This window comes from Seriola aureovittata, chromosome 16 (assembly GCF_021018895.1).
Source record: "Seriola aureovittata isolate HTS-2021-v1 ecotype China chromosome 16, ASM2101889v1, whole genome shotgun sequence".
In the NCBI taxonomy this organism is placed as follows: domain Eukaryota; kingdom Metazoa; phylum Chordata; class Actinopteri; order Carangiformes; family Carangidae; genus Seriola; species Seriola aureovittata.
Window position 1 is genome coordinate 15,086,235 of NC_079379.1, and position 27,265 is coordinate 15,113,499.

At 41.1% G+C, this 27,265-nt stretch overlaps 2 protein-coding genes across 2 annotated transcripts; one reads left to right on the top strand and one right to left on the bottom strand.

Moving 5' to 3' along the window:
- The first annotated feature begins 134 nt into the window (after nt 1-134).
- Nucleotides 135-6,619, top strand: crtap (cartilage associated protein). The gene is made up of 7 exons (XM_056399053.1): nt 135-732; nt 2,943-3,092; nt 3,845-4,016; nt 4,183-4,311; nt 4,467-4,612; nt 5,568-5,651; nt 6,245-6,619. Exons 1-7 carry the CDS (start codon nt 271-273, stop codon nt 6,290-6,292), a joined length of 1,191 nt encoding a protein of 396 aa, XP_056255028.1. The 5' UTR covers nt 135-270; the 3' UTR covers nt 6,293-6,619.
- susd5 (sushi domain containing 5) lies at nt 6,354-20,885 on the bottom strand. The gene is made up of 5 exons (XM_056399051.1): nt 20,501-20,885; nt 19,051-19,228; nt 14,575-14,684; nt 12,778-12,966; nt 6,354-11,994 (listed from the first exon to the last, which is right to left on the bottom strand). The coding sequence occupies exons 1-5, from the start codon at nt 20,586-20,588 to the stop codon at nt 10,085-10,087; spliced, it is 2,475 nt and encodes an 824-aa protein (XP_056255026.1). The 5' UTR covers nt 20,589-20,885; the 3' UTR covers nt 6,354-10,084.
- Nucleotides 20,886-27,265: the final 6,380 nt, after the last annotated feature.

Here is a 27,265-nt window from a genome sequence, read left to right on the forward strand (position 1 = left end):
TATAAAAGGTCCGTGTTATAAAAGGTCTCGGGTTTTTACTTGTACTGTATATGGGCAGAGCAACAGCTCTGATTTACTTGTGATTTAGTGGGAGGAGCAGCTCCAGCAGCCCCCACTTGCCGGAGAGACTGATCCTGCCCTGCGCCCGGGGGAGGGGAGGCTTTGTCCGGATACGTGGTGGAACTTGAGGCGGTCCTTGAGACCCACGCACACGGACCGTCCGGGATCATCCAACCCAGCCCCTCTCCACCATTGACCAAACTTTAAAAAATGGCACCCTCCACTTCTTCCCAACTTTTTGCTGCGCTATTAATCGCCCTTTCCATCTGTGCTGTGAACTCCCAGTATGAAAAATACAGCTTCAGGAGTTTTCCAAGGCATGAGCTGATGCCTCTGGAGTCCGCTTACAAATACGCACTGGACCAGTACACCGGGGAGAAGTGGAAGGAGACGGTGGAGTACATAGAGGTGTCTCTGCGGCTCTATCGGCTGCTGCGGGACAGCGAGGCCTTCTGCAACCTCAACTGCAGCTCCGTGAGGCTGGACGACGAGCAGAAGTTTGCGGAGTTTCCCGAGCTGCGGGCGTTTGGCAACGTTATGAAGAGGGCACAGTGTCTTAAGCGCTGCAAGCAGGGGCTGCCCGCTTTCAGACAGACCATGCCCAGCCGGGACACCATAGATGAATTTGAGAGGAGAGAGCCGTACAAATACTTGCAGTACGCCTACTTCAAGGTAAGCAAACATCTGTATCATGTGGGGCCGCCAGGCTGCTGGAAATTACCCAAATCCATCAAAATCAAACCGGTAGGACTTATATGGTATCACAGGTTTGTCTACTGTATGGTGACTATCAATAGACAATAAATTGATAGCTTTACTTATTCTTCATTGTGGACACTAATGCACCCACCGTTTCTATTTTAATGTCACTGACAGTGATTTTTCCTGACGTCACCTACAGTACATGCCACGGGTGCACAGGGGGGGGCTCTGTTCTGCAAAACAGGAGACCTGAACTCCTACTGATACTTGCTTGTGTTATTATGAAGACGTAAAAATCTTACCAAGGATAGAGACACTAATAAAATCCTGTGCGTGCTTGTCTAAAAAGGATTTCTGCAAGAAAAAGTCCCTGCTTGCTTTTGGATCACAGTTAATTTAGTGTTAAAAGCTCAGGTTTAAAATTAGAATTGTGGTTACATTCAGGGATGTGTAGTTGTGACGGTTAAGGTTTATTTACCCCATACAAACATAAATATACTGAGGTGTCAAATCAAAGCCAAAAGGAAAAACCTGAATAATGTAAATGAAATGAGGAACATAACAAATGCAGATGCTTCCACACAGGTGCAGCTGGTGTTCATTTAGGCAACATTTACTTATCTGGCAGACGCGTTTATTCAAAGAGACTTACAAATGAGGCACGATACAAGACCTTCATTTATGTAGGAAGTACTACATCAATTAAACAAGTGCAAGATAATGGTAGGGTGGGGGTCATTTTCCTGGTGTGGTTTGAATCCACTTTACCACAAGTACAAAAGTTATTAAAGTTTCACTTAGGCTTCACGATTTCTCAATGACTTAAATCAAAACTAATCTGCCAATGTGAACACTGAATGAGTTGTTGGTCATTGAGATCGTTCCATCTGCCCAGACTAGACAGGAATAGATCTCTTTTCATGGGCAATAAAATAATAAATCAAAGTAATTTATGAGTAAAAATTAAACCACAGTTTAGCCAAAGCCAACATGAGACTTGAGGGGCTACTGAATGGCGTGATTTGTATGAAAATGAATAAATCATATTATATGGTCTTAGTGGTTTCAGATAGTATTACTAAGCAAAAGAAATAAATTAAAGAGGCGAGGCTACTGTTGATCATACTCCGTCTCCGTGATCCAACTTATCGCGATACTTGAAACAGAATAGCCGCCTAGCTAAACTGAGGGAGCTAATCTAAGAAAACAGCGCAAACAACCAAGACACCAATGTAACCGAGCGTTTGGGGTTCGGCTAACTGTGCATTTTAATATCAAATTAAACAAAACGTGTCAGTGACAGTAGCCAGACTTCTCTTTATTCCTGCCTCCAGACATGACCCCAAAACAGTTTCCGACAACTAAAAGCAATTTACGGCAACCCTACAGTAATGCCCAGGGGACACACCCATAGATATATTATAAGAATTTATAATACATCCACACAACCATGTTCTTATAATACATCCATGGACAAACCTCAAAAAGCATAACACATAGTAAACTGGGGAGAGTCTGTCACACTAGCATCGACGTGATATGCTCCACAGCAAAGCTAGAAGTTAGCAAGCTAGCAGCAGCAACATTTTCCAAACAGATTCATAATGTCGGTAACAGCAGGTTAGCTAACGTTATCGTGCCTGCTGTAGCTGGTCACTAATGAAAACACACATGTAGCACTATGTAGCCATTAAGGTACTTACACACACAGGAGAAGAAAACTCCCCATGACCAGTCCATCTGTGCTCTGGTCATATCTTTTTCTTTTTCCGAGGCCTTTTTAGACGGAAATGTTGTTTCTTCAATGGAGGAAATTCTGCGAGGTGGGTTCTACCTGAACTCTGCATATTGCACTGTGCCAGCTGATGTGCAGGCTGTCCGTGTGTCTTCATAAACTTGGGGAGGACCAATGGATCAACATGAGGGACTCACATGCACTAACACGCACACACGCCCGCATGCACTGACACGAGACAAGAGAGAAACTCTGATTACAAGGCGTTCAGAGGGGGCGTGGCTTCGTTCTCTCCCCAGGATGCCATTACTGCACTATAAAGTTGCATAATTGTTTGCCATTACATTATTTTTAAAATCTTGTTTACAGAAGCTTTAAACATTCAGAGTTATTGATACATTAGTGAAAAAAAAAAATAGGTGTTGACAATATGTGTTTGTCTCAGTCTGACAACCTGGCCAAGGCGGTGTCTGCTGCCCACACCTTCCTGCTGAAACACCCAGATGATGATATGATGCAGAGGAACATGGCCTACTACAAGAGTCTGCCTGGGGCTGAAGAGCACCTCAAAGACCTGGAGACCAAATCCTATGAGGTACACAAACACACACACACACACACACACACACATGAGAAGACTGCATGAATGCAGGAGTCACACCCATACCCACATGTCTTCATAAGTGCACACACGCAAACAATCCTATTATTGGCTCTGTGGGTGTGCTGATGTGGTAGCTGGCTGTGGTTGGCCCCAGCAAAATGAGGAGGATGGAGGATTTTGTCCTGGCCCTGAGAGAAACACAATTTCATTCACCAATCTTTTTTTAAAAGGTGATCTTTCTTTCTTGGGATTTTGCCTTTAATAAATAGTAAACAGTGTTTAGATACAGACAGGAAACATGGGGAGAGAAGGGTGTTGGATTCAGCAAAGGCCTTCAGCTAGAACTGAACTGTGGATGCTGCAGCCACATGGTTTACATCTCAACTACTAGGGCATTATGTTGAATGCCAATTTGTTTCAGCAAAAATAAAAAATCATTTGTAACTGCAAAATTGTTGCTTAAACATTTTTGACTCGTGCCAAATGTTATCTAAGGGAGATCTGTCATCACAAATTGATCTTTTTAGGAGCCATCAATGTAGAAAATGTATTATAACCCTGATGCAAACATAGTGATACTGATAATTAAATATACCATTATATTATATATATATTTTTTATCATTGTCTTTGATAAGGAAGTGAATGTTAACCAAGTGTTTTAATAACTCAATCATTGAATGAATTACCATTTAGTGACTGATTGTTGTATTTGTGGGTGTTTTTCGTCACATGGTACTCCAGACGTTGTTTGTGCGTGCAGTGAGGGCGTATAATGGGGACAACTTCCGTACCTCAGTGTCAGACATGGAGCTGGCTCTGAGGGACTTCTTCAAGGTCTACGACGAGTGTCTGGCTGCGTCTGAGGGCCCGAGGGACGTCAAAGACTTTAAAGAATTCTACCCCTCCATAGCCGGTCAGTACATTTCTACATTTAGTTTTTTCCACTAGCTGAATAGGCTCCTCCAGCCTGTTTTTCTCCAATACATTTATGTTATTATTCAATTTCATCCAATTTTTTAATGTCATTTTTCATCTCTCTGAAAAGTCAAGCAGTCTCTGTTGATTTCTTTTCTCTGCAGATCACTACATAGAAGTCCTTGAGAGGAAAGTGAGGTGTGAAAATGACCTGACACCTGTTGTAGGGGGATTTATTGTTGAGAAGTTTGTGGCCACCATGTACCACTACCTGCAGTTTGCCTATTATAAATGTGAGTAGCATTTCGTGATCCCTGACCCACATTTTTCCTTACTCCTACCTACACCTTTGACTGGAGAACTCTTATTAGTTTCTACGGTCAATTGTATTTGTCTGACTTTAATCAAGAAAGATTCCTGGATGAAATGTTAATTGTTGTGTTTTCAGTGAATGACCTGAAGAACGCAGTACCATGTGCAGTCAGCTACATGCTGTTTGACCCCAGTGATGAAGTCATGAAGAACAATGTGGCTTATTACAAGTTTCACAAAAGCCAGTGGGGGCTGACAGAAGAGGACTTCCTCCCCAGATCAGTGAGACATGTTAATGATTACACACCTTATACACTCGAACTGAAGCATAAACAGTTCCTGTCCCTGTGTGGTGGGAAAAAAAAGTTTTCAAGGAAAAAAGTCATATTTATTTGTCTGAAACAGCTTCATCCTCACCAGTATGCCTGACTAGCTAAATAAAGGCTTTTAAGTGTTAAACTTTTCCTCTCTCTCTGCCTAAGAGTGGCAGAACGTTTTCTTTTTTGTTGTTTTTGACATTTTGGGAAACATGATTACTCACTTTTTTGCTTATAGTTCAAAATTATCATGTTGTGTGGTAAATATGAAGCTACAGCCACCAGCTGGTTTGCTTAGCTTAGCATAAGTCCCCAAAATACTCTGGAAGGAGTCTTTGCTGGTTTCCTGAAAACCTCACGGTGTTGACAAGACTCCAGGAAGTCACTGCTCCCACCCAAGAAATGGTCCAACTCACAACTGCTGGTAAAACCACTGGTTGTTGTAAAAAGCCTTGAGCCTTGAACAAGTGACCTAAAGGTAACAAAGTTCCCCTACCAGCCCCTCCAAAACTCACTGATGAAAACCTTATATCCCATTTGTTTAAACCATCTAAAAACCCAAGTGTGAAAATGTCAAGTTGTGCTTTTATAGAGGTTGTGTGTATGTCTTGGGAAGGTGCAGTGACTTTTTCGCATTTTTTTTTTTTTTGACAGAACTAGACTAGCTGTGTCTCTGTGTTACATTCAGCTAACCTGCTGCTGGTAAGCAGCTCAGTGGTATCAATCTGAATCTAACTCTCAGCAATGAAACAAATAAGCACATAAGCTCATTTCTCAGACGCTATTCCTGTAAGGTTTTCTGGACTGACTACACGTGAAACTGGCATTTGGCTTCTGCCCCCTGTCCCTGTGTTGTGTCTTTGTTTTACTATAACACACTATTTTGTCTTGTTGTGTGTCTTGTTGTGTGCTTGCTGCAGGAGTCAGTGCGGTACTACAATCAGACCACCCTGCAGCTACAGATGCTGGAGTTCTCCAGACAGCATCTCGTAAGCGATGATGAGGTGCGTACCTGTGTTTACATTTCTTTGTGTGTCAGTGCATCACAGGATGCTTCCAGCCGAGAGGTTACAGTATCTTTAGGAAAGTGAAGGGAACAGAAGATACAGTTTATACATAGACTGACACAATTCCCATGAAATCATCTAGATTTTGGATGAGGTTGTTTGCAGCTCTCATAGGCTTTGTCCTTGTGTAACTTATGGAAAAACCCTGGATTCTTCTGTCTGGTCACATGATGCCCTGCAGTACAATGTGGGCCCTGTCTTTATCAGGCTGCAATATCACAGACAGCCATGGGGTGGCAGCACGACACCGCATTTCTTTAAGTTATTGTGATGCAGCACAAGGACTGTGGCCATGAGGGCAACCCAACATAAGCCAGGATTACATGCTGTATGTGGCAAATACCATTCACTTCTTCACTGTAATCTCTTTAGTAATGCCAGGTATGAGAAATCACAGATAGAACTGCTTGTGGGAGAATTTATGCTGATTCACTCTGTGCAAAATGTCACATTGAAACAAAACAGTCCCTCATGAATCGTCTCTGGTTGATTCTTTTTGTGTGTGTGTGTGTGTGTGTGTGTGTCCACAGGGGGAGGTGGTGGAGTTTATAGATGAGTTCCTGGAAGAGAATGAATAGTCCACGTTGGAAACTCTGCTGAAACACTGAAAAACAAACACAAACAACAGAAAAAGCACCAGTTTGTATTTATTGGGTTTTGTAAGATGCTCTGATTGGTCACTGTGTTTTTACCCTGCAGCTCCACATCCTGAATATTTTTGCCACATAAAATATCCAGCTCAGAGGTACAGACATTAAGCACAGTAGCTGAATGATTTAAGGTCAATGAAAATAACAGATATAGAAATATTTTTACTTACTGTTTTATGAATTCATTCCTCCACTGTGAATCATAGATGTTGTCTTTCAAAAATGGTCCTTTTCATGATAAAATAACTTTCCTAACATGAGATCTCTCAAGTAATCATTGCAGTGTTGTCGTAATACAGTTGCTGGTTTTGGTCTATGAAATGTTACAAAATAGTGAAATATACTTGTTACAATTGCACAAAGCCTAAATTCATGTCTTAAGATCCAAAAATTTAGAGTCAGCAAAAAATCACAATTTAGAGAGGGGACCTCGGGAATGTTTGAAAAAGACCTGAATCTGTGAAAAGCAGGCTGTTTGCAAGGGTCCTTTAGACCAAACCCAGGGCTGTGCTGCGCAGACATGGCCAGAGAAAACACTGAGTTGTTTAATAATGTTTGAACATTGAGTCTCTGTGCAGTTTGTCACACAGTGATGTTAAAAACCCACAGGGGAACATTCCCTCTGTGTGACTGTGTCTCTCTCGGTCTCCAGCTCTGCGTTCTTGTTCCTCTCTCGCCTATATTTACCTGTTTCTCTTTTACTGCCTCTTCCTCAACAATGCTTTATCTTACATCTTTCTCTCTTTTCTTCTTTTTTCGAAATGTTGGGGACAATGGCTGGTTAAAGGAGCTCGGATAAAAGTTAAGATAAAAGGCTAGTTGTCAGGAGTCAAGGTCACAGGTCAACGTCACAGGTCACACTTACACAATGAATGGTGAACAATGCACTATTGACAATGCAATTTGAGATCCTTATCTCCATGAATAAATGTATCAGTTTGACCCTGTTGGAAATAAAATATAAATCAAGAGTTAAAACCACATGTATTACAATAATGATTGCATTAGTCACATGTTTAGGAGTTTATTGTGACTTAGGGAACACATATGAACTACACACTTCATCCTGCCATCACACACACCAGGCTGTTTGAAATGGAGGCGAAAGGGAAACATTGAAGCATCATGTGAATCAGACACAATGAAAAAACAGTGTTCACAAAACTCAAGTGACTCATTCAACCTCAGTGTTTTAACATTGATAATGATTACTATCAGTCTGGAGGCATCAGATCATGTGGAAAATCTGGTGTGAAATCAAACAGGTCCTTCCTTGATTATCCACAGTGTGGTTTTTATTTCAGTGTACAGTACTTGTGTTTCAACAGCAGAGTGGAATAGTACGTGTAACAGGCACTGGATGAGATTTTGAGGAGTGGAAATGAGTTGACCCTGCGTATAAAGAGGAAATCTCTACGTTATATGTCCTTGACTGTCTTGGTGAGGTGATTTTCTAGACACCAGTTATGCAACAGTATGTACAGCAAGTTAACACAGCCATAGATTTATATTTACAGAAACATATAGACAACAGGTACTTCATTCCCCATGCCCTCGCCCATGAATAGTGTCGATATAGTTTCAGACATCAAGATAAAGAAAAAGACTGAATTAAATCAGTCTGGGAAAGAAATTGGCTCTTATTCACTTAACCCATCAAAATCCTACAATTGAAAACACTGGATGTTGTTAGAAACATATGAGAAAAAATGTAATCATCATTCATAACTGATGACACAATAAAGTGTCTTTTCTACCAACCACCACCCACTGTTGACAGTTATCAGAAGTAAAACACTATTAAGTTATTGTAACGTAGTTCATTTATACATCACTAAAATTACAAGCTCTAATATCTAAGTTTAAACCCTCTTATGACTATTTTACTTTATTTACATTTGCACCTTTTTATGAGCTTTTCAAATATAGCAATTCAGCTTGTTCCCAAGTTCATGGCACAATATGGAAACAGCAAAAGTGTAAATATCACAGAATAACACAGTGCTACAATTGAATCTTTCATTTTGTTGAACTAGGGCTGGACAACCAAATTAATCAAATCACTCATTATTAATTTCTCACATAAATTATATCAAATTTTTTTGATAAACAAATTGAAAAATGAATTCACATTTGTTTGAATTTACAACTCCTTCAGCAACCAGTGATATCTTACCATAAATTCGATCAACCAATAATCTGACAGTTCTGTGCTGAAGAGCCTCTTTAACCGCTCATACTGTAATTAATCAGAACATAGCAGAAATATATATATATATATATATAATCCACATTTATCATTATACTGTAGAGCTAAATGTCATCTATGTATGTTTATCATGAGGTCCAGCCCTAATTTTAACCTAAAGTCACAGGCTCTCCAGCTCCACTCTTTCATGAACATTTATGAAAAAACAATATTTCAGAATACTACTAATCTTTTAACTATAACATTTGGGGTAGTTTTTCTCTGTTTCCATGGCAGCACCACAATGTTTGATCTCTGGTTGGTCTGAATGCCGTCAGCATCCACTCTGGATCCTCAGTTGGAAACTTCAAACACGACGTACCGCTGAGCGGCAGATTGCACGAACCTGAGACACACACACATACTCTCTATCACTCTCTCTCACACACACACACACACACACACACACACACACACACACACACACACACACACACACACACACACACACACACACACACACACACACACACACACACACTCTCTCTCTCTCTCTGTCACACACACACACATGGGGTTGAGTCTGCAGTCTGGACACCCACTCTGTATTTCTCACCAGCTGACTGTCAAAACCAACAGAGGCAGTAAAGTCTTCAAATGTTTCTACCGTCATACTTCGTACTCGTACCATCCCCTGGCCCCTTTTTTCCTTTCCTTTCCCCTTTCAGTTCTCTTCATACCACTCATCCCACTCTCTCATCTGGTCTAACCATCATCATCATCCTTTTTTTTTTTTCTCATGCTGGTCTGACAGAAGCCGGGTCGTTCATTCAGGACAACCTGCCCAAATCTGCTGCCATGATCTTTAGTGCTCTGAACTTCAGCGCTCGTCGTAGAGTAATAAGTGGGATAGTTTTTTTTTTTAAAAACACAATAAACAGAAAAAAAAGATTGAGATTGATAATTCCAGAACAATACACATCAACAGAGCAAGCACTCAATAAAGTCAACAAAAACAACAGAAAGGTAACACAGAGAATCTTTACCACAATGTCCAAGAGCTTTGGAGGTTGAAGTCTCAGTTCATATTTCCAGGCAGGCAGGCCTTCTTGTGGTTTTCCTACATTTCCTTACAATCTCTTTTTTCTGTTCCTGGAGCTGAGTCCAGTCCAGACACAGCCCCTCCACTGCTCAGCTAAATGGTAGAGCGTTGAAAATAATGAATAGGTATGATAAAGATGGGTGAATTTCCTTTGAATTGATAAGTGGGAGGGAAAGAGAATTACTAATATATTGTTTCATCAGTTCTTACTGCTTTACTAAATTTTGTGCATCCCACAGGTAAGATTTTGCTGTTTAATACAGGGCTGTAGCACAACTCATCTGTTCATACCTATCCAAAATCTTCAATGATGCAGGAGTTTCTAGTAAGATGAAGGGCTGTGCTCTCCTCTCATATTCATCTGAATCGTCCCATCACTCCTGAATGTCTCTGCCCTCCGTCAGTGTCCTTCTTTCCTCATCTCTTGCTCTTACACTTTTTGCTGCATCTCTATCTGTTGGCCCTGTCTGGTCTGACTTTGGCCTTTCCCATTCATCTCGTACACTGAGCTCTTCTGCTGCTGCCGTCGGTAACACCACACCCCAATGATGATCGCCGCAGCAACCACACACACCGCCACGATTATGGCAGCTACCGTGGGGCCGTGGCCGGAGGAGCTCGGAGGACGTGGAGGGCAGTCATCACCTGTACAGATCGTCTCCCCGATCTCCCCTTCTATCTCCGCCCTCTCACCAGTCTCACCAGGCAGGTTGTGCACAGTGTGCTCCTCCATCACTCCGGTGAGGATGTCGCCGTCATGCACTGGAGGAGCTGGGCTGTAATCGAGGAAGGGGTGCTTAGTGAGGTCACCCTGCCAGGAGCGAGTGGGATCTGCTTGTTGTGTGTTGTAGTCAAGGGTGTCGGAGTATGAGGGGGAGTCTGAGGGCTTTAAATGGTCAGGGGAAGGAGCAGCTGTGGAAATGAATCCAGGCCACACCTCCTCCACTCCCTCTTGTTCAGGTTCTGTGGTGGGAGACTCATGCTCCTCAGGTGAGCTGGTGTAAGGGACAGGTCTACGAATTTCCACCTCATTGGGTCGGTCTGTTGTCCTGGCAAGTGTCCCCCTCTCTCTATCTTCTGGTCCCACCCTTTCTGTTGTGGAGTCACTCTTCTCTGTCTCCTCTGGAACGACAGGGTATCCGTCTAGCCAGGTTTGATCTGTGGTGGTCTTTCCTCCTGCTCCCTTTTGAGTGCCGTTCTTACGCTCTTCTGTTGCTATAGAAAAGATTACATGCTGATGACCATCGCCGTCATCTTCATGGCTATCGTGATCATCATAGCTGTCATGGTCATCGGGGTCATGATCATCGTGATCAGTGTAGCGGTCGTTGCCATCCTCTTCCATGTCATAATGGTCCTCACCATCAACATGGTCGTCAGGGTCTGGATGTTCCTTAGAGGCTTCAGGATGCTCTCGATCGTCATGATCGTCAGTCACGTCCTCATGATCCTCATAGCTCTCGTGTTCGTCGTAAGTATCATCTCGATCATCGTACTCTTGGCTGCCGTAGCGAACCCGATCATCTTCATGTTCGCCCATGTCATAATGGTCTTCATGATCGTCGCCGTGTTTTTCGTGGCGGTCCCGTCGATCAAGATCATCACGCTGAGCTGGAATGTAATGTGTCACATGATCATCGTGATCATCTTCATCCTGGTGACTGTTGAGGTCATCTCGATCATCATGGCGGCTGTTTTCATGGACGTCATGGTGGCTGTCGTCATGATCATCTCGGGCATCTGTATCATGATCATCGTAGCTTTCTCGCTCGTGGTCATCATCATGGTCGCCAGCATCACTAGTGTGTGGTGGGTGGTGCCTCTCTTGGCTCTCATGTTCTCTGCTCTCCTCTGATTGAGCGCCTGAGGCTCTCTGTGTAGTCTGTGTGATGGGATTGGTGGAGACAGGATGTCCCTCCTCCTGAAAGGCCTCAGAAGGGAACCAGAACATGTGTTTCTGGGAGAGAAGAGAGACAGATGCTTCTGTGGCCGGAGCTGCATCTATCCTAACCACTTCTCTCCTCTCCTGCTCCCACCTCGGATGGCCTATAAAGTCTTCAATAGCCCTTTCTCTGTCTTTTTCCCCTCCTTCTATAGCACCTTCAAATTTTCTACCAATCACCTTTCCTCCTCCTTCTCCATGCTGGTCTTGATGCTCCTCCTCTACTTCAACACCAAAGCTTGTCTCTTGCTGCTCTTGACTCAGATCAGCTCCTGCAGCTCCATGCACCTCCTCGTACACTTCGCCATGAGCCTCCTGTGGTCTCTCACTGGGATGCTCTTCCTCTCCGTAGGAATCTGTGAACTTGTCCTCGTAGTCAACATGACTTTCAGTCTCATCTGAGGAAACACGACGAGGAAACATATGCTCGATCAGCTTACAAAGTCACATCAGATCTCTACATTCATGATCATACAGCTCAGCTCAAAAAATATAAGTATATTAACACTTCAGAGATTACTTTCATTTTATGACTGACAATGTGGGAGTAATTTAGACTTTTGAATAAGGACCCCTTAAAGAAATAGGAATAGAAACTTTGAGAGATGTGCTTATTTGCTTTCTTGCCAAGAGTCAGATGAGATCATCAATACAGTATTCAGTATATCACTAGAAAATAAAAATCTAGCATGAAGTGAGACGAAGGTAAATATAATTTTGTATAAAATAAATATATTTTTCCTTTGTTATCTCTTTAAATCATCATGTGACCACTCAGATTTATCTTGGAACAGTTTGGGAACCACCGCTTTAGAGCACAAACATGACTCCGTCTCTGTTAGTGTGGACACAGGCCTGGCATTTTGTCTACATAAACTCTTTCTTCTTCGGCTATGAACTGGCCACACTATGGCATGTCACGCTGATGTGTCATAGCAGCCATTTTCCTACCAACTCACAACTAAGACTCTGTTTCCCAAAATCCAGAAATCAAGCAGCGGTCATCTAACAACACTGGGAGATAACAAGCAAGGAAGTGAGGAGGTTGACCTCAGTGCGGTTTCCTGTCTAGGTCAAAACTCATAACTTTGAAGAGGATGATCAAAACGGGGCCTTTTTCTTTCTGCCTATTGCCATTTCTGCCCTGCTCTCCAAGATAAACAGTTTTAACACCTTCTGACCTTTGACACAAATCTGCACCAGTCCATACCACTCTCCACAGCTGTCGCACAGCAGGCTGAAGGCACTGTGTCCACTGGGCATCAAATAACCTGGCATACAGGTGTACAGCAACTCATCACCCATCTCAAACCCAGTGTGACCCTGCAGACGGGCATTGGGAAAGGATGGAGGGTCTCCACACGGCACACCTGTCAATAAGCACAGAGATGCATTTAATGTAAAAAAAGAAAAGAAAAAGAAAAAGGCACAAGACACAGTCTACATACAAAGTGGGAAGTGACTGTACTGAATTCTTAGATAAAGATGATGCTATCCCTATTCAATATTACACAGGCTGGTTAATGAAACATGATTCATTATTATCATCCAGCTTTACAGCATCACCATCCCATCTGTAAACAGAAAGCGATAAGAACAACTCAAGGGACAGGAAGCAATGGGGTTTTGGGAAAATGTGGATGTAATTTCGACAAACAAAGCCACTAACAATGCCACTGGGATGAGATAAGGGCTATGTATTGTGCTGACTCTTGTCTAATTTTTTATGGTAATTACACTAAGGAAACACACTCTACGTTATCTTATTTATGCTTCCAAATAAACACATTTTAATAATACATTCAGCTGTTGATTTATTTTAACATTAAACAATGAACATTGGAAGTTTCTTTCTATAATGAAGGTTGCGTATATTTAAAGTAAACTACTTAGCTTACCGAAGCATTACTTTAAACAATAGACAAAACCAGTATATTTGCTGGTTTTAGTCAATTTAGTACAAATCATTATCATTTACATTACTCCTAACCATTTTGGTGCATCAAAGTATGCACTGTGACTGATTATAGCTACCACATGTAAAGTTTGGTTTCATCATTTTGCGTAAAAACAGTTCCTATAAAGCACAAAAACACACTAAAAGACCATAGAACTATGTGTTTTTGTTTGCTTATAGAAAATGGAATTAAAATAGCAAAAATACATTGGAATGGCCCTTCAAACCAACTTTAAGTCAACAGAATTAACTTTATTTACTGTAACATAAAAGTTGTGTGTTGCCCTGATAATGGAGGCTAGCATACATCCACACTTCCGATCGTAACTATCGTAACTATAACCATAGCTACACAACCACAGCTGCAGCCACAACCACAACCCTGACTGTGAAGCTATGTCATTGCTTTCCCCTGTGTTAAGTGGATCTGTACAGTTCATTTTTCCCACAGCAGAGTGCTCGTTCCAGCCTCGGGGTGTGTGGTATATAAACAGCCACAGTAGCTCTACTGTTTATGAGGAAGGGATAGAGATCTCTTCTGGGTGGCGTCCAATAATAGTCGGATCCAAAACTAACCACTGACTGGCCCCCTCCCCTGTCAGATCCATGCCAGTGGAATAGGTGTGTGGAATGTAGCTTCAGCTCCATCGGGGCTTTAAGTACATTCATGGATCACATCACACACTTACATATTCGTGAGAAGGCTGATAGATTGGTACATGATGACAGATATGAGTAAAAACATAGACGTAGTAAGCACAAACACTCACACACACACACAGACACACACACACACACATTTGCAGGATGGAGTGTTGAAAGTAGAGGTGTAGATGGAAGGAACGCAGGAACACAGCCTCTTTCACACCTCAGTAAATATCTCAGGAAGGAGAACTGCACACAGATACACACACAGTGTACACACAAAGCTCGTCCATTCATATCCCGATCGCCACTCACAGCTTAATGTACGCATTTAGAAATCCTGACTGCATACATCTGTGTTTGTGTCTTTACTGACCTTTGTCTTTGATACAGAAGGCATCCAGGTGTGCAGTGTCCTCTGTAGTATTTTCTGCTCTCACATCCACTGCTTTCAGTGCACTGCCCGCACTATTACACACCGTGGTTCTAGAAATCAGTAGATACACACACAGGCAGACAGTAAGAAACACACCCAATAGTTTCAACAAGATACGAGAGCAGATGGCTTACAGTGAAGCACTTAAGCACCCATAAGGGACTTCAGCATTGAGGGTGGTCATAATTAAACCCAGTGTGTTTATTTGTAACACACCCTCACACATACACAGAAACACGCTCCCTAAGCTTCACATCTTGTACACACCCCGTGGTGGAAGTTAACTAGAACATTTACTCTAGTACTGTTAAGTACAGTTTTGAGTTACTTTATTATTTCCCCCTCCTTCTACTCCACAATATTTCAGAGGACAGTATAGTGATTTTTACTCCACTATATTCATTTGTCAGCTCTAGTTACTAGTTTCTTTTCAGGTTGAGATTTAACTGAAAAAGATACAATGCGTTCTTAAATATTAAACCAGTGGTTCCCAACCTTTTTGAGGTTTCTGGCCTCTCAGAAATAAGCAGTGTCTAGTTGGGTCCCCTTCCCCTTCATTTAAATAGCTGTTGGAGGCCTAAAGAGGTAACATAATATTTATACAATATTTAACAAAAAGCAAAGATTAGAGAATTACAAATTTGTATAGCAGACCATCATTTTTTTTCATCTTTCTACCCTCATTAATCATCCAACCACGCCTCAGATTTATCTTGTGACCCTTTGGAGGAGGGTCCAAAGGGTCACAAGGTTGGATTGGGAACCCCTGGACTAACAGTACAGTTCAAACTAGCTCCACCTTGATCAGCTACAACAGTAAAATGCTGCTTAAACACTGAGGCATAGCTATCAACAATCTACCAATGTAATCAGTCAGAGAGGCATTTGTGCAGAACAAGTACTTTTAGTTGTGAAGTACATTTTCTTGCTTAAGTAGAATTGTTAATGCAGGATTGTGAGCACATGTTACGTCACTGTAGTAGTACTTTTACTGAATTAAAGATCTGATCTGTTTTTTTCCACCACATATTCCACCACTGATGAACCCGACACGAGAGAGATTTCTGCTGAACGGTATCACGTGTACAACCGCAGCTCTGGTTTATATGTGTAAATGCGTAACATGACGACATATATACTGTATTAAGGACTTGCTGCTGCCTCAGTTACCATCAGATTTGTTGCTTATTCAAATATAATTACAGCATGACATCAGAGTCCAGGAACACACATAATGGCTCAGACATGCTGCAGTATCAGCAGATGTAGCCTGTGGCATAATGTTATCACACTATGGCACATTAGGGATAGATGTTCCCATGTACAGCCAGCTCCATATAGAACAATCAAAACATCGGGGACTTAATATAACACGTATTCCACATGGACCAAATGAATAATGTGGTCGATCCACAACGCCCAGAAGCTGCAATGGCTAAAAATGCTGAGTAAATAGTCTATTTTTGTTGCCTCGTTATTACCAAGGTTTATAGCATCATTAGACCATTTATCATCCAAAAGCACCAGATAAGACTGACTCAAACTTCCCAGGCCAATCAAATCACATTCCCATAGCAGCTCCCAGCAACACTCAACCCCATGTGGAAAGAAAATTTGAAGCAAAGTTGCACTGAGCTCAAAAATGTCATTAAAAGTCAAATTGCACTTTTCATTAATAACAGGTTTGACCGGTAAAATTATTCATCAGGCATCATTAAATGAAAAGGGTATCGGCCCAGACTTGTATATCTGTGTGAGTCTATGTGAGCCTGCGTGTGTGTGTGCGCGTGTGTGCGTCCGCGCTAACTTGTATAACTGAGTTAATCAAAGCATCAGTAATTGGAAAGAATTTGACTGGCAGTGCAGTGAGACTGTGAGAAGAGAGCGGTGTGAGTCATACTGCATGCTTGTGCCACGCTAACTTCTGCTTATAAGGACAAAAGTCTGAGAGAGAGAAACGAGAAGTAAGACAGAAAAAAACCAAGAAAACACTCAAACAGAGACAAAAATCACAAAGACTGTTTTCACATTAAACTATAGCTCATGCAGGCATCTGTGAGTGTGTATGTGTGTTTAAGTGTGTGTGTGTGTACGGCGACAGAGAGAGAGAGACAGACAGACAGTGAGACGGGGAACAGTAAAAAGATTGACCTCTACCAGAGGCAGTGTACACTTGAGTTGAACATTTCTCAAAACGCTCACCTTACATGACATAACTACAGGAAAACCCCAAGGATGTGTGTGTTTGTATGAGTGTAGATTCAGTCTGTTGGTATTATTGGGTTTGGTTACCACGGCAGCAGATCTATGATTGACAGGTAAGACGAAGATGTTAAGACAGGAGAGTCGATCTGAGAAGAAGTTGTTATGCAACAGACCCAAAAATTATGTCAATGCAACACTGTAGACTATACGTCAACTGGCACTCACACCACAGCATAACCTTCTGGAAAGCTGTCAACACGGCACAAATGTAACCACAGAAATGGACTGTGCGCTCCCTACTCACACCCCAGCCTCCAAAAAAACCCTGAATATGTAGATTAGAAACCTTGCAAAGTAATATCATATAATCAGATGCTGGTGTTGGGCCTTTTTAAATAATTTGAAATTGAAGTATTCAATATGCACTCTAAGCCTAACTTGCTAATTTCAGGTAATTGCTGGCCTTTTGAACGTTTCTATGTCCGATCGAGAAGAGTGATGAATGGATGAAATGTAAGAAAATGTCAAAACTGGGACATCCTGGTTTAGGGGTGTCAGGTCTGACAGAGGATGTTCATCCCTCTCCATCTCTCTCTCCATTTCAACTCTTTCACTGTCACCATCATAAATAAAAAATTCTAGAAAGAAAAGAAATGCCAAACTTGGTCTCTAACATCCTCAATTAGGACACTCCTGTTACACACAATTTAACCTGATACAGGTATTTTTCTACACAATAAAACACAACAGTACATGAGCCAATAATTAAAATGATTACTTCTCATTATGTGATAAACCACTTCTTAACACTTCTACTAACAAATAGCCTGAAATTCAGTTAAAGCCAGTGCAGAGAAGTGTGGTGTGGAACTTCTGACTTCTTGAATATAAACTAGGAGGTAATATGAAATGACTCAACGGATCGGACTGTATGAGACACTGAACAAGATCTCGAGGAGAACCTACGACAGGAGACCCAGAAGCAGCCGGTCATGGAGCAAGCAGGAACGGAAGAACCTCTGGACAATTGTGACATTAACCTCAATTTTCTTCACCAACACAGAAAGGTATGAAGCAAGTTCAGGTGGAGGAGGTATGAAGAGGGATGGAGATGAACTCAGGTTGACAGAGCCAAAGATGGATGATACACTGTGAAACATGGTAAACTGGTGTGAAAGCTGATGTCCGCTGTTCAACACGTAGAGAGCAGGGAGTGTACAGAAAGAAAAACGTGTGTCAGCTTTTCCACCAACCAGACGTTCATCATTCTTAGGCAGCCACCATTTTGAAGCAGGTTCAGTTTTGTAACACTGAATATTTCCACACTGAGTGAAGGTTTAGGAAAAACATTTAGAAAAACCATTTACCATAAATTCATCAGCTTACAATATCTTATTAAGCATTTAATGCACTGAAGGAACTTGTAGGAGCACCAGAAGAAGAATTTGCAGAGACTGAGAGTTGCGTAAGTATCACATATCTGGAGTGACGTTTGCATTAGTACTGCTAGCTTTATGGAAGAAAATGTTTGAGGAATAAGTTCTTATGTACTCTGTTGTCTTTGAGGAATTCAGGATAGTAATTCAGTTCAACTTTGAAAAGCACAAGCCATACCACCACCCATGTAATACTGAACACCATGTACCCTACAGGCTTGTTATCAGCCTATATTTGAAACCACAGGACGACTGTAATACTTTCTCTCTATCCTCTGTAATTACTGCTAAGGATACAAGTTGTCCGTCAGACACCTGACTGTATCAGTGTACCTGACTTCCTCCAGGCCCAAATCAGCTCTGTGTCTGTGTGTTTGTGCGTGTGTCCGTCCCTGTCTCCGGGTGCTGAAAGCTGTGTCTCATGTTACCGTGGAGATGAGAGGTGTAAATGGAGTCAGTTGTCGACATGACACCCCGGCTCTGAATTCCCTCCTCCTCCAGGAAGGAACAGAGGAGTCTTTCTCCCTCTCTTCCTCTCTGCTTTTTCTCTTTCCCCCTTGAAATGTGTCACTCTCTTCTTCTATCTTCCCGCTCTCTCTTTAACTGCCGCTGCTGCCTTTACTTCCTTTCTCTTTCATCCATTCGTCCAACCTCCGTCACACACACAGAAGCACACACACTACAAATGACCTTTGACATCTCGAGAAATCAGCAGTCTCCCTACATGTTCCTTAAAACAATGAGGGCAAATACCTCTATTCTATGCTTTTCTTACCCCACTGTGCCTCCATAGAGCCATCCACGGGTGCATGAGGAGAAGAAGCACTCCACCACAGCATGACGGAGCTCCTCCGCTGATGCCAAGCGGGCATGTTGTGAGGCACAAGCGCGCTCAGCGTCTCTGAAGCCCTGCAGGTCGGAGGAGTTCCTCCGGTCCAACACAAACACTCGACCTGAGAAGAGAAAGAACAGGGAGTAAAACATCCTTCATATTACCTGTTATTAACCTCTTGTATATCACAGTGACAAGTGTAGGTGGAGGAAAAACGACCCGTGAGCTTCTAGATAATGGATGGCTGTATAAAACTATTAAAATGTTTTGTGGCTTATAATAAAATCCAAACAATATCCTCTTGTCTTTTTTGTCTTCCTACATGAAGAAAAAGAATAAATACATCACAAATGACCAGGGAAGGCTAAAAAGCCTGTTAGTGATATTAGAGTGACTATATTCTGACAGTATATTATATTTGTGCTTTAATGTATACAGCCCATATGCCATTAGTTTTTGAGCACCACTGACATTTTAAATATTTTGGCCATTAATTGGAATGGCTTCTGAAAAACCACATAGCTAGCACTGACTCCATGTTAAAGAAGGCAATCAGTTTTACTTGGAGGATATACTTTGGAGTAGCAATTTGCAAATATACCTATCATAGTATCTGCCACAATACATTATTTCTAATATTTCTTTTCATTAGAGTACAAAGGCAGGTGTAAATCATTAATTAATAAAGACATGTTTGTCCTAACAGCTTATTATCACATAAATTGCCAGTTTCCATCAAATTTCAAAACAGAAAATCGTACTTGACGCCAGCTGCTAAAGGGCAGATTAAATAACACGTTTTGTATCAATGATCACTCTAAACAACAACATTACACTTGCATGCCAGTGTCTGGAGAAAAGTATTTGCCTTGTCCTCCTCCTGTGATGGTTAATTGGCAACAGGTGTCATCAATTAACACAGTAGCTTCATTATCATCCCGTTGTCACATCATTAGCCAAGGTTCAGTAACACTAAAGAAAGGGTGCTATTATGTTTAAAATAATAAGTGTTATATTTTTACAAATGATAAAACTAGGGAAACACCGAACCAGGCTGTATAAGCTTGAATATGGCTTCGCACTCAAATAGTATTTATATCCATCACGCAGATCTTTATTAGACACATAAAGTTGTGTTTTTCAGATTAAATGTTTATTTTAGAGCAAAAAAAAAAAACCTCATGGGGACGAGAGGGAAAATGTTCTAATGCGATGATTACCAAACGCACGAGATAACAACGCAGGTGCCACTAGTTAGCGCGCGCTTTCATTAGTGCGCAGCCACCACCCCTAACTTTGTCTTAATGACTTTGTGATGAAGTCTGTGGTTTTCTTGTCACATTTGTGTGTTTGGTGTTTTCCTCTGTTACAATAGCTTAAAATGTGAACTTACCGTCTGCATTTACAACAGAGGTCACCACAAGACAGGCCAGGCATCCAAAGACCAGTGATAGAGAAGTTGGGTTACCACGATCCAGCATCTTTTTTTCGCGCCCTCGGCTGTAACCTAAATCTCACTTTTTTAAGTCGGAAAACGTGTCCAAAAACTTCCAAAGGTATTCACAATCTTGGAGGGTCAAAGAAGAAAAGAGGCGGTGGAGAGCAAACTCCAGCTATTTCCCTCCCGGTGGACAGAGGTGGAGTGAGCAGTGGGAAGGTAAGCTTGTTGACAAATGCGGGTGTTAACGGAAAGAAAACGGTCAGAGCGGCTCGAGAGCGAGGCGCAGTTTATCTCCCCAAATAGTCGCCCTCGCAAGCAGATGGAGCACCGGTGAGAAAACTCGCGTGTCCCTGTTAGTAAATACGTCACGGCCTCAAAATCTTCAGGGTGGGTAAAAGGCGGTCAGATAGACTGCCGGGCTGCTCCTTTACAGAGAGGACGAGGGGGGGGGTTTAAGAGCTGCTGCTGAAGTGTCCTTGAGCAAGACACAGAAGCTCTACCTGCTCATTGTGAGCTTGTCTGAATAAAAAAGTAAGAACGTATTTGTGTTGAAGAATAATAACACATTGAGACGATTGCTATTTATAGAAAATTCAACATCAGTGGCTAAAAAACACACCTCAGGTTCAGCACAGGCAAATGGAGCTGATCCTTTGAGCTTAATAATCTTAATTAAGGTGAATTGTCCCCTCTACTACTCTTTGCTCTCTCTCTCTCTCTCTCTCTCTCTCTCTCTCTCTCTCTCTCTCTCTCTCTCTCTCTCTCTCTCTCTCTCTCTCTCTCTCTCTCTCTCTCTCTCTCTCTCTCTCTCTCTCTCTCTCTGTGTGTGTGTGTGTGTGTGTGTGTGTGTGTGTGTGTGTCCCATTTGGTGAAGGAGATAAAGACGGCTGACCACAGCACATAAAGATCATTTCGGAGTGTGCAGCCATTGTTTCAGTCAGTCTGCTGGTGAAGATAACCCACATACATGCTAGAGTCACGCCAGTAAACCTAAAACAACTTTACAACCTATAAAAAATGTTACACATAGAGAATAAAAGTTATCACAGTGTGCACATAGCCTGTGCTTCTTTTTAATAAATGCACTTGTCAAACAACAGAATCTCCCTCTTTCACATTTGCACATAGATGCATGTCCGTGAGCATCACATGCATGAGGGTAGTGTTAGATTTGCAGCATTTTCTCATCTACAAGCAACAAGAATAGAATATTTATAAGCTGAGAGTTCATTCTTCACCTTGGAAACAGTAATCCCAATAATCACAGATTTATAGATGAACGCATTTCCATTTGCAGAACCCTTCTGAAGTTTTCTCAAGTCTTAAGTCAACGTGATCAAGAAGTCCATAACGTGATGAGGAAGAAATGGAAGTTTACAATTCCATGACAACCGGGCAACTCTACTTGATGAAGAAGACCGTGTGATATGATTGAGAAGCTCCAGAACATCTATTAAATGGATCTTGACGAGATTGAGAATGAGTGGTGGAAGAAGTACTCATTTCCCATTATTGCCAAAATTTATGTAAAATTACTCAATGCACTATTATATCATATAATTAGATTATTATTACTGATGCATTTTACTGTTTATATCATTTTATACAGGCCTGTAACTAATAATTATTTGTATATTAGCTTAATTGTTGTTGTTAAGTTCAGTGATAATTTGTTTGATTTGCATCAGAAAATAGAGAGAAATTTTTCCGTCCAAACTGAAAGTGTTTTCTCCAAACCGACACTGAAAACACCAAAATCATTTAGTGTAAATTAAAACAAGGAAAAGCATCAAGTCCTCACATTCGAGAAGCTCGAGAGTTTGAGAATTGTTTCAGTTTTAATTTTATTTACTGTGATAATCCAGTCTCTAACAGTGCATCATATCTGATACGCTCATCATATGTTTTCTATATAAAATCCTAACTATTGTGGCGTACAAGTGTTATATTCACCCCTGAATTGTTGCATAAAAGCCCAATGTGGCATTAAAAGGAAATGTTCAAACAGGGTACAAAAACTTAAGTACAGTACTTGAGTAAATGTTGTCGTCACACTCCGCTTTTGGCCATTGCTTTTTTTCAAAAATGAGACAGGTCTTCTTCTACCCTCTTTTTCTGTTTAAAGCAAAGATGAAAAGAAGTGGAGAAGATGAAGAAACAGCAGAAAAAAGCAAGATATTTTGGGGAAAGGATTGTTTTCCTGCTCAGTGCATTAGGAGAGATGATGGGTGTGATTTCTTGTGAGAGAAAACTGCAGATAGTCAGGGACAGAAGCAATGTGCGTGTGTGCAGATGATTGAATAGAGGAATCACTTTTGGAATGAGATAAAAAAAAACAATAATAAAGAAATTCCCTAAGGAGTGACACCTTCATTGAGATTTCTCACTTACTCATCTCTACCCACATCCCACCCTTTTCATTTTCATGTTTTTCCGCGTCCCCTCTCTCTCAGCAGAGTCACACAGGCTGCTACTGCATTCTGGCTTTAAAACCCTGACTGATGTTTTTCCGTTGCAGTCACTCCTCTCTGTTTCTCTGTCACATGTTTTCACCCTGTACTCATGCACCTCTCATGCTTTCGCACTATGGATGTCCTGTTCAGAGGGTTTGGATGAGGAGTTTAAAGGTGGGGTGGAATCCTGACTCATGCACGGGGGCTATTTCTGGAGAAGTGGGGGTTGTAGAGGAAAAGGGAGAGTGATGGCGAGGAGGAGAGAGACAGTGATTCACACCTGCACCATCTCAGAAAGGCTGGTGAGAATTATGTTTGCTGCAGGTGTCTGGGGGAGGGGTGGGGGCTCTGTTAGGGGACAGACACACGTCCAGACATCACACAGGTGTGCGATCTCACAGGACCTCCAGTACACACCCATAAGACAATCCGGGGAGGTAAACACACACACACGTCAACCACAAGACTACTCTGAGTATGTGCGAGACCAGTGGCTTCCCATGTGAGACATGTCTTGTCAGAATGAGGTGTAGTGCAGGTGTGTGATTGACTCAGAGGAAATCATCGGTCATACTGGTGCAGCCCAGAGACAGAGCGAGGACTGGCTTTGTCTCCATGGCAACAGCAACCTAAACCTCCATGAGGGGTGGGGTCCAAAAAAACATGAGCACCATTGAAAGCTAAGAATTAAGGCTACATGGAGAGAAAAAATGTGGTTTTAAGAGGGATGATTGATGTGTGTGTGTGTGTGTGTGTGTGTGTGTGTGTGTGTGTGTGTGTGTGTGTGTGTGTGTGTGTGTGTTCACTGACCAGTGAAAACCATGTATATCCAAAATATCAACTTTTCATGTGCAAGGAAAACACTTTTTTTCAACCTTTCATTTGAAAATCACCAAATTTGGGGATACATATTTTTCACTGGACAGTGACATATTATGTGTGTACATGTGTTTGAGCTTCGCTACAGTGCTAAAAGCATGAAAAAAATCTTTATTTGTATTAAAACACAGTTTAAATAAGTGTTTAAGATGAGATTAAAGAGACTACTGTGGTGACAACTGAAACCTGTAATCAAACTAATAAGTAAATGAAAACATTAAAACACAAATAGACAAGAAAACAGGATGGATGTAAAATAAGAGGAGGCAAAAAATAAAGGTTTTGGCAAAAACACCAGTCTATACAAATACGTCTTTAAACACTGTGATTGAACCACAAATGTTAATTGTATTCAAACCCCTATTGACTTCTTAAACATAGTGTATCAACGGCTGAGGTAAACTTTTCATTTGAAAGACTCTGTAGAAGCGTGATGTGTTTAACAGAGATGGCCTTGCTTGACATTAATATAGTCACTGTGATAGTCAGGGCACATTCAACACCGAGCCGCCAGCCACAGCTGAATGAGGATGAGAAGGGCACAGAGCTATTCAAAGAACTGAGTTAATTAATTTGACTTTTGATGAGAGATTGTTAATTACCATGCAATGCAGTGAGATGGGGTGACAAAAAGATTGAAAATGTGCAGCATGTAGATGTTAGACCAAATTTTAGCAAAAGCATCATGAAGTGTATGTGTTCCTGTCAGCATGCACACACAGGCAATCTGAGTCCTTATCTCTTCCATCCACATGTTACACAGTAATCCAGCGTATACTCACTGTGAGAAAATAAGGAATGGTTGCATTTCATGCTTTTTTCTTGTGCACTGGGTAGTCCAAATAAATCCCAGAACGAAGTCTGACATTTCTGCTCAAATTTCTCTCTTCACTAATACCCCTCAGTTTTTAACAATAGCTTAACAAACCTTTATAAATATCCTCAAAATCCTTTTAATCAGAGGTTGCAGGGCTAAAAGAAAAGCCTCTTACAGGCCTTGAAATTTTGGGAACCCCTGACTCTTTGGTGCAAAAACTGTGGCTCCACTGACAAGCTCTACCAATCAAATAATTATGATGTAACTCATGGTTAGGTTCATGGTTAGGATTAGACACAGGGCAGCAGGCACAGGTGGCTGGCTCTCCGTCATGTTAAGTGTACCGCGAGTGAGCAAGCATACACAACATCAGGGAGCCTCAACACACCTGAATATAATTCAGCCAATAATGTTATTAGATACACCTGTGTTACACAATCAAAATGTCAGCCGTGAGAAAGGTTTTAAGGGCAAAGACATTCACTGAGAAGCACGTTATTATTATTCTGTATATAATATGCACCACACACCTGTAGTTCACCCTCACAGGTGTTTTCATTTAGTTCCCTGATTAGGCCTCTTCTCAGCAAAGTGTGGGCATGTACAGCCTGTCCTTAAATGACATCCGTCTCACTCTCCTGTTAGTGTGATTAAACTTGTTAGAGTGGGACAATTATACTTTTTTTCTGATAGGCCTTTTTCACAGCAGACATTTTGAAAAGCACAGGTGTTACTGATCACATTGATGATGATTCTGTTCTATAACCGCCCAGTAAGTCACGACAGTGTGACGGTGATCCAGCATGAACAATACCAGGCTCCTTAAAGTGAAGCGGCTAAACTGAATTCAGCATCGTTAAGTTTATTGTTTACAATCATCGTGCTTTCCCCACTGTCAAAAGGCTATTGTCACACATTGTGACACATGGCAGGTGCCAGCTTTGCCTGGTTGATAATCCAGCCATTGTTGTAGCCTTGGGAAGACCTGAGAGAACATGCGTCTGTAGCTAATGGATATCTATTCTACTGCCCCCAGTGGAAGAACTATTGTAAAAGTACTCCAGTGTAAGTCACAGTGCTGCATTGAAAATCTTCCTTCAGTAAAAGTACAAACGTATCATCAACAAAATTTAGTAAAAGTATTTGTTAAAAGTAAAAGTCATTATAGAGAGTGGCTCCATGTCATATATATATTACATAACTGCATTGTTATTGCTGATGCATTTATGTGGAAGCAGAAATTTAATGTCGTAGCTGGTGGTAAAACTCATTTTATATACTGTTGGACAGTTTAATCTATAACAGTGTATGTTTTCCTATATCCATTATGTCTTTTGTACATAAGATGACTATACTATAATACTACTGTATATACATTATGAACATCTGCTATATACAAATGAGGTGTAAAAAAACGAATCACAAGGTACTAAATACAACAACAAATAATAACTATATAGGATATTGAGACAAAAATAGTGTCAAATAGCGGAGGAAATAAGGAAGTTACATTAAAACATGAAATGCAAAAATGGCACTTCAAACAGATATTGGAACTGAGGGAATGAAAAGTAAAACCCATATTTACAAAAGAACTCATAAGATAAATGTAGTAAAATAGGGCCTAGAACATTTCTCTCAGAGTTGTAGTGGAAAATAACAGATAATGGAAATATTCAACTAAAATACAAGCATATTCAAAATTGTATTTAAGTGCAGTACGTGTTGACTCTGAAAGTCCTGTCCTATTTCCACATAGTTACACCATAGTAACCAAAATAACGTGTGTACTGAAGTGATTTTGTCCTTGTCAGAGTACAGGATGAACTGAGATTAGTGTTGTAGCATACAGTGCCCTCTAGCTGTGGATTGTGAGAACACGCGTGAAGATATTTCACTATGGATCTATAACTCACACTCTAGTCTGTCTGCAGCCCTGACTACAAACCTGCAATAATAATGGTAAACGTATTTGATTCCTTTACTTAAGTAAAAGTGTCAGTGCAACAATTTAAAAATAATCCATTACAAGGGAAAGTCTTGCAGTATCACAGTATCACCGAAAGTATCTAAAGTAAAATTTTGTGGTAATTGCCAGAGAGGAGCAAAACTTTTTAAAGTCATTTCTACTTATGATGTTCTGAACAACTTGTGAAACAAATCTATTGCACAGTAAAAATCAACCTGTTTTCTAACTTAAATCAACTTGTTTCAAATATGTTCAAGAAATTAGGGTCTGTATCTTGAAATAAGAAAAAAAATCTGTCTTATTCATATTTCCTTATGGAAAATTAAATATGATGCATTGCATATATATAATATATGCAATGCATCATGTCTAGAAACTAATCATATCTGTTAAATGAAAATTAACCTGAAAAGTAACTAGGCCTATAGCTAAAAGACAGAAGTAGTTAAACAAAAAGTAAAATATTGCACTCTGATGTGCAGTCACATGGAAGTATCACATAATGGAAGTACTCATACCTCACAAATACCTCAGAACTGTTAACACTTAAGTAAATGTACTTAGTTAAAGTCCCCCACAGAATGATAATAATATTGCCT

Bases quoted from the DNA above. Each gene is read 5' to 3' on its own strand.
- crtap (XM_056399053.1), top strand. From the start codon at position 271: ATGGCACCCTCCACTTCTTCCCAACTTTTTGCTGCGCTATTAATCGCC. The intron at 4,017-4,182 runs GTCAGTACATTT...TTTTCTCTGCAG, and splicing joins ATTCTACCCCTCCATAGCCG to ATCACTACATAGAAGTCCTT. The intron at 5,652-6,244 runs GTGCGTACCTGT...GTGTGTCCACAG, and splicing joins ATCTCGTAAGCGATGATGAG to GGGGAGGTGGTGGAGTTTAT.
- susd5 (XM_056399051.1), bottom strand. From the start codon at position 20,588: ATGCTGGATCGTGGTAACCCAACTTCTCTATCACTGGTCTTTGGATGC. The intron at 14,685-19,050 runs GTAAGAAAAGCA...ACTGATTTCTAG, and splicing joins CTCTATGGAGGCACAGTGGG to AACCACGGTGTGTAATAGTG. The intron at 12,967-14,574 runs GTCAGTAAAGAC...GCTTATTGACAG, and splicing joins CTTCTGTATCAAAGACAAAG to GTGTGCCGTGTGGAGACCCT.